The 12,957-nt window shown below is 41.1% G+C and overlaps 1 protein-coding gene across 8 annotated transcripts in view; it reads left to right on the forward strand.

Moving 5' to 3' along the window:
* Positions 1–3,984: 3,984 nt before the first annotated feature.
* gria1a (glutamate receptor, ionotropic, AMPA 1a) overlaps positions 3,985–12,957 on the forward strand; it is a 151,072-nt gene continuing 142,099 nt past the window's right edge. For all 8 annotated transcript variants that reach the window (XR_015851370.1, XR_015851371.1, XM_088344299.1 and 5 more), the window contains exons 1-2: positions 3,985–4,333; positions 4,442–4,576. Coding sequence is in view for 6 of the 8 variants with exons in the window: in XM_088344299.1 (XP_088200425.1) it covers positions 4,246–4,333; positions 4,442–4,576 (223 nt within the window). In the remaining 2 variants the exon portion in view is untranslated. The remainder of the gene's footprint in view (positions 4,334–4,441; positions 4,577–12,957) is intronic.

Genomic DNA, 12,957 nt, shown 5'->3' on the forward strand with positions numbered 1-12,957 from the left:
CAATCACGATAAGTAATGACATTGTCATATATTTAGAACATGACAGTACTGCCTAAGCTCTGAATGTAAAAACAAAAAAATTCGCAAAAGTGCACTTTGCATGGTTGCCGTATTATTTTTCCATTGTGGGTAGACGCATGGGCCATATACTTTTTTTCCAAGAGGTAATTGGCTGTAACTGTAAATACATGGTTTAACTTATAACCCCTTCCTTCCTTATTAGCAGGCCACCAGTCCTGCCCGCTGCACTCTAGAGATGATCGTGCAGTACAAAAGTCAGAATTTTAATATGTAGTGATGATGTTATGTGCTTGTTTTTTTGTTACTTTTGTACAATCAGCTTATCAATAAACTATATAAGCTTGGCTGTTGCAGCAGACCTCTGCTGGTGAATTCTTTACTAACAGTATTTCAATCCCTGCCTTGGACCACAACTCTAAACATGACTGTTTTAACAAAGTTGAATCAATTCCATAGTCCACATATTTTTGTTTCAGAAATTGTAAAATTTTCATTTAGTATGCTTTTGTTATGTGTTTATTCTGTAGTCACCAACCAGAGGGAGTTGCGAACTACGCACACTTGCATCCAGTCTTCCCACACCAGACTCATCATCTTAAGGCTCTATAGTCACTGCTCCTTGACTGCCCACCACCCCTGTTCCAGTGGCGACGGACCCTTTGGCTTTCCTCATCTCCTGTTGTGGGTGGGAAAGACAATCTGCTACTGTCTGCTACATTTTGTTTTTTGCTTATTTTTACAAATATTATATAAACAATCCTTATAACCAGCAACATAGTCCCTTTCAAATAATAGTTCTAAAATGTGTTTATATTTTTACGATAATAAAATAAATGAAATAAGAAAAACAGCATCTTGTATTATATTAGAAAATTATACTGATTTTAAATATTTTTAATTTTGCTTAAACATTTTTTGTGAATCAGGTAAAATGTGAAAATAATAAAATATAAGATATAATTTGAGGGAATAGGTTGAGATTTTGATTGCATTTATTCCTAAAATGCTTTTGTACAAAACTTTGCCATAAATAAAAAAATCTGCAAAGCCACAGAGAAAGCATTCTCGCATATACCGTGTTGTATGCAGGGAGCACGGGTGCAGGCAGGAAAAACATAGAGAGTAATCAACACAGCCCAGAAGGTCATCAGCTGCTCTCTGCCTAGACAAGAGGACATTGCCAGCTTGTGATACCACAGAGCAATCAATCTTTTATAATACTTTTTTCAACCCTGGCCACCACCTCTTTGACCTGTTACCCTCTGGTAGGTGGTAAAGGTCAATCAAAACATGGACAAACAGACTCAGAGACAGATCTTTCCCCAGAGCCATCTCCGCCATAAACATGCTCACAAAACTGTGAAAACATATCTTGCGACTTATTTTGCCTGTTCCTTTTTTGTTGCTGCCAACTGTTATTGCACAAAACTGTGAAAATGTATACCTTGTAACTTATTTTGGGGTTATTTGTTGCTGCTAGATATTATTCCACATCTTCTGATTAATAGCAATATTGTTGAGATGCACAACTTTTTTATAACTAAGGCCAGTCTCTAAGGGCCCGGTCACACAGCCGTTTGCGTCTGTATGGAGGCTGAATCACGGCCAGAAATTTCTGCCTGTGAAGCAGACGCTGTTGGACGCTTTGAGATCGCCATACAGACGAGATACAGCAGTGCTTTACACGCGATCAGAAATTCACACGCGGTTGGCTGCGCGAAAAAGTTTTGCGCTGCTCAAAACTTTAGGGCCCGGTCACACAGCCTTTCACGGGCGTATCGAGGCTGAATCACGGCCAGAAATTTCTGCCTGTGAAGCAGACGCTGTTGGACGCTTTGAGATCGCCATACAGACGAGATACAGCAGTGCTTTACAAGCGGTCGGAAATTCACACGCGGTTGGCCGCGCGAAAAAGTTTTGCGCTGCTCAAAACTTTAGACCACGTGTTAAACGCGGGCGGCACACGTGGTACACACGAGGTAATGACGCGGAAATGATGCGGAACGACGTGCTATGGCCACGGCCAGGGCGTGGTTACACGTGGGTAGGACGTGAAATTTCAGCGGGTAATAGTGGGTGGAGCACGGTCATAGCATGTTCTGCGCCTGTATCGCGGTGTTATTACGTGAAATTAGCGTGTGTAACGCGTGTGACGGTCAAACGCCTTTCTCCGCGTATATACAGCGCGATTTGCCGAGCACACGTCAGTTGTGCTCGAGACGTCAAGGGATGAACATGGATCCCCGTCACCGTAGTGACCTCGTCTTAATCCATTTTTATTTTTTGACATTTCTTTTCATTTCATAACAAGATAATAAAATAAAAATGAAAAACTATTACAATAATAACATATTGGCTACTTCGGTGCCATGGCTTGAAATCTTGATCTTCACGGGACTGTGTCTTGAGCGGTTATGATTTATGCCGAGATTTGCATCCGCTCGCTACTACAACCACTTTTACCTCGTATTATCTCACTTTTAGGGAATGTAATGGCGAACATATAACCAAATCCACTTCGTCTTCCATTTGTTGGGAATGTAATACAACTTAAACCATTCCGTCTTTGTTTTTGTTGTGAACGTAATCGAACGGTAATGCACACCGTATATAAATCACTTTTGAGAACTGTTATGCACTCTACCGTAAAGCTTATTATGCAGAAATAAGCTTTATGGTAGAGTGCATAACAGTTCAAATACTAGCAATTTGAGTTGAAAAAGGCAAAATAAACACTTTACCTGCTCAAAAGTGATTTGTATACGGCGTGCATTACCGTTCGATTACATTCACAACAAATACAAAGACGGAATGGTTTAAGTTGTATCACATTCCCAACAAATGCAAGACGAAGTGGTTTTGGTTGTATGTTCGCCATTAAATTCCCTAAAAGTGATATAAAAATGAGATAAAACGAGGTAAAAGTGGTTGTAGTAGCGAGGGGATGCAAATCTCGGCAAGGATGCATTTCTCAGCATAACACCGGCTCGGCAGCTTTTATACCCGTGGTCCACACGCGGAAATGACGCGGAAATGACGCGGAAATGACGCGATGAGGAAGCGGAACAGTCGGCGGTGTCTGTTTTGCGGGCATACCACCGATGAACAGCGGGTTGGCCAATTTTGCGCATTTTCCATCGCGGGAAACCACGGGCAAAAAAAATTCGCAAAATTTTACCCGCGATACAGACGCAAACGGCTGTGTGACCGGGCCCTAAGGACTACATTGTGAATGTGTGTTGCCTATTTATCCTGTCCTTTATATTTTTCTTTGTAAGTTTTTACTACGTTTACCCTGAAGTGCCATGTCTAATCTCGTTGCTTACAAGGTTTTCAAGTTGATATCAAAGGCAATAAAGACCAATAAAATAAAAAAGAGTGCTGAATTTTGGAGTCTCGGCTGTTAATTTGCAAGCTCTCGGGCTTGCACAAGCCAAGAAATATGAAGGATTCACCGCTACCCTAAATTGTTGTAAATGTTTTCTTCTATAACGTAGTTATTTTAAAGCTGTTTTAGGGGGTCAGTTTCAATGTGTTACTTTGATAGTAACATTACTCATGGGTGTCAGTAATCTGGGGGGTAATATAATATTTTTAAATTATGTGACTGGTATCGGTAGCTAATTACGTCTTCTAAGTAACGACTCTAACACTGGTGATAATGAGATGACATATAATGTATTTTCATTTATTATCTACCTGTATCACTGAAAGTTTAATGGTTCGATTCCCGCCGCAAACAATCATTTGTGATTTTGGCTGGTGATAATTTGATCAAGACATTAGAAGTCCTTGAATTTAGTCACGAAAAAGGTGTACAAAGACTGAAATTTCTGAACGATTTGTGGTTTTTAGGTGCACTCTATAGCCCGGAAAATACGGTATATTTTTTTGCTGTTTTTTTCCCCCCTCTGGGCGTGCACTTTTTTTTCCTTCAGCGCGCCAAAACGTAGCCAAGGACAAGCGAGCATCAGCAGATCGAGGCTGAGTAGTGGAGAGGAAGGTAGCTCCTTCTCCCCATTGCCATCAATAGGCTACCAGTATCACCTTCCTGTTCCTGATCTTCACTGTCGTCTCTCTTTTGATCGTTGAAGATGATGTCACGCTAACTAGACGCAGGAGGAGAACCGCCGCCGGTCGAGATATTTGGAAGTTAAACGCGCGAAGGAAACGTATGCATGCTCGGATTTCAGCTCCTTTCTTTCCGCCGATGCAAACGGAAATATGCAGCGAAGCTTCAGCATCCTCTACACCTGTTTACTGGGGATGTGCTTGGCTTCAAGCGCAAGTTTCCCAAGTAATATCAATATAGGTAAGAATGGCGCGCGCACTCAGCCTTTTGTCTCCAAAAATGATCGCACTATCGCACTCTTCCTTCCTCTTTTTTTAAAATCTCGATTTGTTCTTTGATGATCAACAGGAGGATTGTTCCCCACCGACTCCCACGAATATGAAGTGTTTCGCTTCGCTCTCTCGCACCACCAGGACATCCCCAAACTGGTGCCGCAGGTTGATATGGTCAAAATGGGAAATAGTTTCTCCATGACGTATGCATGTGAGTATTTGTTTTTGTGTTTTTCTCGCCCAATTTGCGCAAAGACATCTAGGCCGCGCTGGTGAGCTAGTGGTTTGAAACGGTTGCTTGGGGAATTGTTAAGCTGTTTTCTTTTTTTTTTTTTTGCTGCACGGACATTGTGCGCTTTTTTGCGCTCCGGGAGGCCAGCATCTGCAGAGGAGCAGGATGCGTGCTGTATTTTTACGTCTCAGTGATTCAGAGTCAACTTAAAGATTGCTGATAATTATAATGGAGACGCAAAAGATCGATAAAGAAGAATTTGCCTCTTGTTGCTATCAAATATGAATGACCACATTGGCTCAGCATTGGATGCAACGGAAAATGAACCCTAATCGCGGTGGTTAGAGCGCAGAATTTTAGCCCCAAGAAAAGAAATTTCATTTTTTTAGACATCACTCTATGTTTACTCACAGTGCCATGTTGTACAACGTTGTAATGAAGCATTATGGGAAAGAGTACAGCCAAATCAATGTTGTACAACGTGGTACCACGAGTAAAGCTAGTGTGATGATGGAACAAAATCAAATGAATTTTCTTATGTCATCTACAATCAGCAGTTGTCTAGTGATTACAAACTTGTTATCATTATAATCAATATTATTATTACCAATATTATTATTAATAATATTATTGGGCCAAACCAAGAGTAAATCGTCAGATGTCAAACCAGTTAGTGGTACAGTAGAGGTTGCGGACCACTGATAGTCTACCGCATTTTAGGCACTATAAGGGGCACCCTCCAAAAATAGTCTTCTGTCATATGTTTTTCATATATTTCCTTTATAAGGCATCCTGGTTTAAAGGTGCATGAGATTACACCTACAGTAAGAGTCACCTTATTTGTTTGTGTTTATTTGTGTATTAGTGCAACGATTGATCAGTCGAAAAATGTCGCCCCCCAGCTCCCCCCCAAAAAATCGCAGAACATGGTATGTAACGGGAATCAACCCAGGTCGCGGTGGTGAAACCTAACCGGGCCACCAGTGATACATATAACATATGAAAAGGCATTCAATTTTGTATTAAAGGTGGATGTCAAAAAATGAGAAAACCAGAAAGTTGCATTGAAGATATAAATAACTGCAAAAAAAATCACAAGGGAAACAAACCGATGTATCTGATGATGAATCAGACTTTGCGTTTATTAATATATTTCAGGATAAATTCTGTTTTCACCATTCTGTAACATTTGTCTATGGTACTGTGAGTGAAAGTAGTGTGATATTGAGATAAAAGCTAATGCCCATTTGTGTGTTATCCACATTACTAGTCGTCTAGTATTTGGGATTTGGCGCTCTCGTACAATTTTTTGGATTGATCAATCACTACACAACCATCGTAAAACCATGTGCAGTAACACACATGAATATATACTCCTACGTATTCACCAGTATGTGCAATTTAAATCTTTTGGGCAATTTAAGCTTTTTGGGTGCACCTTATCGTCCAGATAATATGGGAACTGTTTACTTTGGTTGCTGAAAGAGAAAAAAGAGTGATCTGAAATGATGCAGAATTATTCAGCTGCCATTTTTATCAAGATAATAGCAAGCCAATCAGAGCAGCAGGGATGTTATTCTCCTGTGGCTGATAATATGTTTCATAATGCCAGTCAGAGAATAAGTGTGTGCCTCACAGATACAAAGGAAACGTCACACTAAATTGTTCCTTCTTTGATAGCCCACACTTACCGTCCTTTGTGTGCTGACAAGATTAGTTGGTGTGTGAGGCTTTTTGACTTTGTATCATATTCTGTCCTACACTGTAATTACACTATGGTAACAATTGGCATATTTTTAGGCGTCATGCAGGTGAATTTTGCTCATTTGGGAAACATGAGCTTTTTTTGTAGGGTTGAGATCTTGGCCAAACATGTTCTCGCCTAAGAGAGTAGAATGTCTTTCTGGTAAAGCTGCTAAGTCAGCAAAATAAAAAAATCAGTTAGCTTTTTTTTTTTGGGACAGTTTTCACATTTGGTTAACCTATCTGGCTGCCTGTTAAAGATGGTTAGCCGTTCTGGCTTGGAAGAGTAGAATATCTTTCAGGAAAAAAATGCTGAGTCCGAAAAAACAAAGAGCTGATTTTTGTCGCATCTAGACTAACCCTTCTCACTGTCTGCAAGACATTGTGTTGAAATTGAATTTGGAAGAAGGGAGTCTTTCTGAAAAAACAAAAGTTCAAAGTCAGGGTTTTTCTTTGGCATTTTCACCTCTGGAGTTGCCTACTTGATCGCTTTTGAAAAATTGGGATAGTGGCAAAACTTGCTCTGGCCTAAGAGAATAAAATGTATTCCTGGGAAAGCTGCTGAGTCAGCAAAACCAAAAGTGCTGGGTCAGCTTTTTTGCCATCTTTCACATCTCGGGTAACCTACCTGACTGCCTGTAAAATATTGAGATATTCAATGTTGTTCTGTCCTGGTAGCGTCAAAGGTCTTTCTGGGGTAGAAATAATGAATCAATAAAACCAAAAGTGCTGAATCACATCTTTTTTTTTCTTCCATTTTTCACATCAAAGTTAACGTACCTAACTTCCTGTAAAATATTGAGTTGATGTTCAATTGTGTTGTGGACTGGGAGAGTGAAACGTCTTTCTGGAAAAAAATGCTGCCAGTTTTTTGGGCATTTCTTTACATCTAAGTTATCCTACATAAGAGACTGTGAAAGATGGTGGTGAAAAACATTAAAACCACCCTTGCTTTGCAGTGCGTGATAAAAATTGAAACACAGTGACATTCAAAAGATAAATGCATAAAACACGGTCAAAACTGATGTTTGGAGAAATGATTACATGATTTTCTTAACCCAGTCCACAAATATGGAGCTAAAAGTAACAATATGATTTCCCTCTTAGAATAAATTGAGATTTTGCCATGAAGGTCATAGAGTTAAAAACTACTACCGGATCAAACACAGTATTGTTTGTTCTTGAGTCCAATTTTGGACAGGGACACGTTGTTGACTTCAGCTGGCCTTGTGAGTCTTTCGGAATGCTAAAACGTCCTTCCGCCTCAAGTTTCAACTGCTTGATGAGGATGTCAGGGTTGCACTTCAAACGGCACTTTTTGGCTTCAGTGGATTTGATTCTCCCAGTAGTTTACATGCATGTCAGGTTAATTGGCTCGTCCAAATTATCCCTAGGTGTGAATGGGCAAGCAAGTAAATGTAAATTGTCTGCATTTATATAGCACTTTTCAAGTCAATGAAGACGTCCCAAAGCGCAATGTGCTTTACACTTTTCCCTTCTACTAACCAATCGATAGCAGCGCCAGCCATGCAACTACCTGCTATCGGGGGCATTCAGTGTGTTGCCCAAGGACACTTCAACATGTAACACGGAGGAGCCGGGAATTGAACATGAGACTTCTTGATCCTAAGACGAGCGCTTTGCTTCCTGAGTCAATGCCGCCAGACCGTCTCTAAGTCCTGGCAAACATTTCAGGGTGTCCCCCTGCCCACTGCCCGAGGATAGCTGGGATTGGCACTGGCACCCCATGACCCTACTGAAATGCGGTGCAGATAATGGATGGGTGGATGGATATACATACATCCATATATATATATATATATATATATATATATATATATATATATATATATATATATATATATATATATACAGGTACATACATCCATAAATACATAAATACATCCATAAATACATATACATATATATATATATATATATATATATATATATATAATTATTGCTCATCCCAAAAAAGAAGACATGGGTATTTGCTTGACATGTCTCACAGAATTGTGATTAAAAAAAAGGCTGCAGTGTGTTGCTCCATTGCACCATATTGCTCTTGTTGATTTCCCAATGGGGATACTTTGTGACTTGTACTCTTTGTCATTGTGATGCTTCCCACAACGTATGGAGAATTGCCATTTATTGAATCCTAAATCCTTCAGATCAAATTTAGGAGTATTTTAACCCATGATGGCCGAAATGTCCTTCTGCCTGCCTTTACAGTCAACCCCTCATCAATCTTAGTTATACCAGCCCCTGAAGCACATAGAAACATTATTATTTTGTTTAATTTATTATTTGTAGTATTGCATTTTGCCTGCTTAGTTTTATTTCCCGATTAATATTTGGGGTATTTAGTGGAATATATAATTATATGCAAGTCAACGGCTCCGCTAAGACACATAACCATGGTGACCTAAATCTAAAGTTCGTTTCTGCAGTGGTCAGGGTTAAAAAATAAGGTCTTTAAAGAGTTTTTTTTTTAATGTGACTAAGGGTTTGCTGCCAAATTCAATCTCACAACTTTTCATGGCACTGTTGTTATGTTGCACTATTTTCCCTTGCACTATTACAAAAGTAAATTCACTTATAAAGTAGGCAATTCTCCAAGCACTATATTATAAATATGATTTTCTCATCTCATTTTTCTGTTTTCAGTCTTTATTTTGTGTTTGTCTTGTGTATCTTGGAATGCCATGCCTAATCTTGTCGTAAACATTAGGGCTGCACGATTTTGTAAGTAAAATAAATAGCCATTTTTGAGACCTGTATTGCAATTTTGATGCGATTATCGATTTTGAAAGAAAGGTGTTTTTCTGTGCTTGTTTTGTTTTTGGGAAGAACTTAAATATAGCAACATGCAGTCTTACCTCAAGATGACGTTAATACCGACTGAGAGTTTACTACTGTAACAAAAATAACTATAGATTTACAAATTAAAACAGAATTGCATATGAATAAATGGTCTTTATTTTCATTTTAATAAAGATGTAGATCAAAGCCAGGAGAGAAAGTACAACAAAATTGGAGAGCTTCTCCTTTCAATGTAAAAAAGTGACTTCTGCTAGGTTTCTGTGATGATTAAAATACAAGAGTCACGAATGTAGCATTTTTTCACGAGTAGTAGCTCCAAGTCATCCATTTCATGGGTAATGGATCTGGTGCTGGGGAGTAGCCTCATTCGGCAGTGGTGGCTTCCGAGTTGCTAGCCTCGCTGCTATCTTTCCCTTCCGATGCCGCTTCAGTCGATTTCTGGACGCGATAAAAATCCACGGAGCAACTGGTGGTGGTCAGCATTTCTTTGCACTCATCTGACTTTCGTCAGAGTTCGATTTAATTGATGATTTTGGTTTTTTTTCAATGTTACGACCCGCCAAAGCAACAAGCTGCTGCGTTTGTTTTGGTGGCCATTTGTGCAAGAGCCGTTTGACTGACTGACTTACACAAGCCTATCACAGTTGCACACAAACGTCTTAAAAATGTTGCCTCTCCTTTATTGGGTAATGGCATTAAAACTTGCCTCTGTTTGTTTGGTGGTGTTAAAACTCGAACTGTGACAATTGTTGCCGGCTAAACACTATCACTATTTGTTTCTCGTCTATTCTATTCTATTCTCATCTCATCTCTTTAGCTGCACCGCTTTTCCTCAGTAGGGTCGCGGGGGTGCTGGAGCCCATCCCAGCAATCATTGGGCAGTGGGCAGGGTACACCCTAAACTGATTGCCAGCCAATCGCAGGGCACACAGGGACAGACAACTCGCTCGCTCATTCACACCCAGGGACAATTTGGACCGGCCAATCCACCTGAAATGCATGTCTTTGGAATGTAGAAGGAAACCGGAGTGCCCGGAGGAAACCCACGCAAGCACGGGGAGAACATAGAAACTCCGCACAGGAAGTCCGGTAGCTGGATTTGAACCCACACAGGAGGTTCCCAAGACCTTAGAACTGTGCCCACGCGCTAACCACTGCGCTGCCGTGCTGCCCCTATTCTATTCTATTCTACACTATTTTCTGTTTGCTAAGCAATTTTGCTGTTGTAACCTCTGGGATTGTGTGATAGCTAATTGCCCAAAGGCCGTTATAAAGTCATCAATTTCCTAGATAGATAGATAGATAGATAGATAGATAGATAGATAGATAGATAGATAGATAGATAGATAGATAGATAGATAGATAGATAGATAGATAGATAGATAGATAGATAGATAGATAGATAGATAGATAGATAGATAGATAGTTTGTTCATCCCCGCAGGGAAATTCACACTTCCAGCAGCATCCCTGCGTTGAAGAACAAAACAATAATAAAGCAAAACAAATACAATACACAGATACCCAATGTGACGTATTAATACCCAATTTAGCGTGTTATATAGAGTATCTAGATAGTGCTACAAAGAATACACACTGCAATAAATGTGGGGGGTGTGGGCCTTTACTCCGCCGGGTGGCGTTAAAGAGCCTCATGGCATGAGGAAGAAAAGATCTCCTCAGTCTGTCCGTGGTACAAGACTGTAACAGCAGTCTGTCGCTGAAGCTGCTTTTCTGTCTAGAGAATGCTGTGTAGTGGATGTGATGAATTGTCCATGGTTGACCGCAGCTTTTCCAGTGCCTGTCTCTCAGCTGTTGTCAGGCTGTCTAGCTCTGTGCCCACAACAGAGCTCGCTTTCCTCACCAGTTTGTTGAGACGAGAGGCATCCTTCTTCTTGACGCTGCCTCCCCAACACGCTGCCGCATGGAAGAGGGCGCTTGCCACAACAGTCTCATAGAATATATTCAGGAGCTTGTTGCAGATTTTGAAGGACGCCAGCCTTCTGAGGAAGTAAAGTCGGCTTTGACCTTTCCTACATAGAGCTTCTGTGTTGGCAGTCCAGTCAAGTTTATTGTCCAGCTGCACACCCAGGTATTTGTAGGTCTGGACAAATTCTACACATTCTCCTTTGATGGTTACAGGAACCAGGTGAGTTCTAGTTCTCCACCATCTCCCTGGTCTTGGTGGTGTTTAGGTGCAGGTGGTTTGTTCGCTCCATTGGACAAAGTCCTGAATCAATTTCCTGTACTCCTCCTCCTGCCCACTTCTGATACATCCCACGATAGCAGTGTCATCAGCAAACTTCTGCAGGTGGCAGGACTCAGAGTTGTACTAAAGGTCCGATGTATACAGGATGTATACGAACGGAGCGAGCACGGTCCCCTGCGGAGATCCTGTGCTACTAACCACAGTGTCCGATGTACAGCCCCCCTGTTTCACATACTGGGGTCTGCCTGTCAGGTAGTCCGTAATCCATTCTACAAGGTGTGAGCTAACTCCCCTCTCTTTTTTCCTACTGAGTAGCAGAGGCTGTATGGTATTGAAGGCACTGGAGAAGTCCAAAAATGTAATCCTCACAGCCCCCTTAGCTCTATCCAGGTGAGGGGGATGGGTGTAGCATGTAGACTATAGCATCCTCCACCCCCACCTTCTCCTGGTAATCAAATTGCAGAGGGTCGATGGCGTGGCGGACCTGTAGCCTCAGGTGGTGCAGCAGCAACCGCTCCATGGTTTTCATCACATGTGATGTCAGGGCGACCGGCCTGAAGTCGTTGAGTTCCTCAGGCCTTGAGTTATTTGGGACTGGGATGATGCAGGATGTTTTCCACAGCTGAAGGACCCTCCCCTGTTCCAGGCTCAGGTTGAAGATGCGCTGTAGAGGGTCTCCAAGCTCCAACGCACAGGCCTTCAGCAGTCGGGGGAATACTCCATCTGGACCAGCTGCCTTGCTGGTTCGCGGCCTCCTCAGGTCTCCACACACCTGGGCTGCAGTTATCTTGAGTGGGGGGATGTCCTCCATGAGGGGGAGGGACAGCTGCAGTACTCTTGGGGTGGTCAAACCTGTTGAAAAAGTTGTTTAACTGTTTAACTGGTTGACTTTCCCCACATCTACACCAACGGCCACACCCTGCTTGGTAACGGTTCATCCCTTTCCAAAACCTCCTTCATCGTATCTTGAAAACAAACAAACAAAAACAACAAAAAAAAACCGCCGCCATGATTTCGATGAATACTACAACACTATCATGTGTTTATTGTAATGCATTTCATGTCCTAAATGAAAGAAGCGCGCCACAGCGTTCAAGGAGATAGTTAGAAAAGTGCCAATATATTTTTGTCCTAATTGCCAACACATCCGTTTTAAATGTTGGACTACCACTTTTTGCCACTAATGACGCCTACAGTTTATAAAAAAAAAATCTACCTGCTTTATCAAATTAAAACAACAACAAAAAATCTTGACTCCAGAGTTGTATTTTAGTCTAGAGCTGCTTTATATTGAAGCCAGACTAAATTGTGCGTAAACAAACCGCTCCAACGATCGCATTGGATTTATTTTGGGTCATTATTTACCACTTATGGTTTTAAAGAAGTATGTGTTGTTTGTTGTTTTTAAGATTCTGGAAACAGATTTAATTTCGCTGGTGAAAATACATTGTGCAATAAAATCCACTGCTTTTAATATAAAAAAGGTTGGCATGTATGCTAAATCCTGGTGCACACCCAATACCAACCACAGGTGAGAAATTTGGTGTTAAAAGTCATTTTTCGCTGCACTGTTTTCAACTCTCCAC

Source organism: Urocampus carinirostris, chromosome 9, assembly GCF_059441175.1.
Source record: "Urocampus carinirostris isolate Australia breed hairy pipefish chromosome 9, RoL_Ucar_1.0, whole genome shotgun sequence".
In the NCBI taxonomy this organism is placed as follows: Eukaryota; Metazoa; Chordata; class Actinopteri; order Syngnathiformes; family Syngnathidae; genus Urocampus; species Urocampus carinirostris.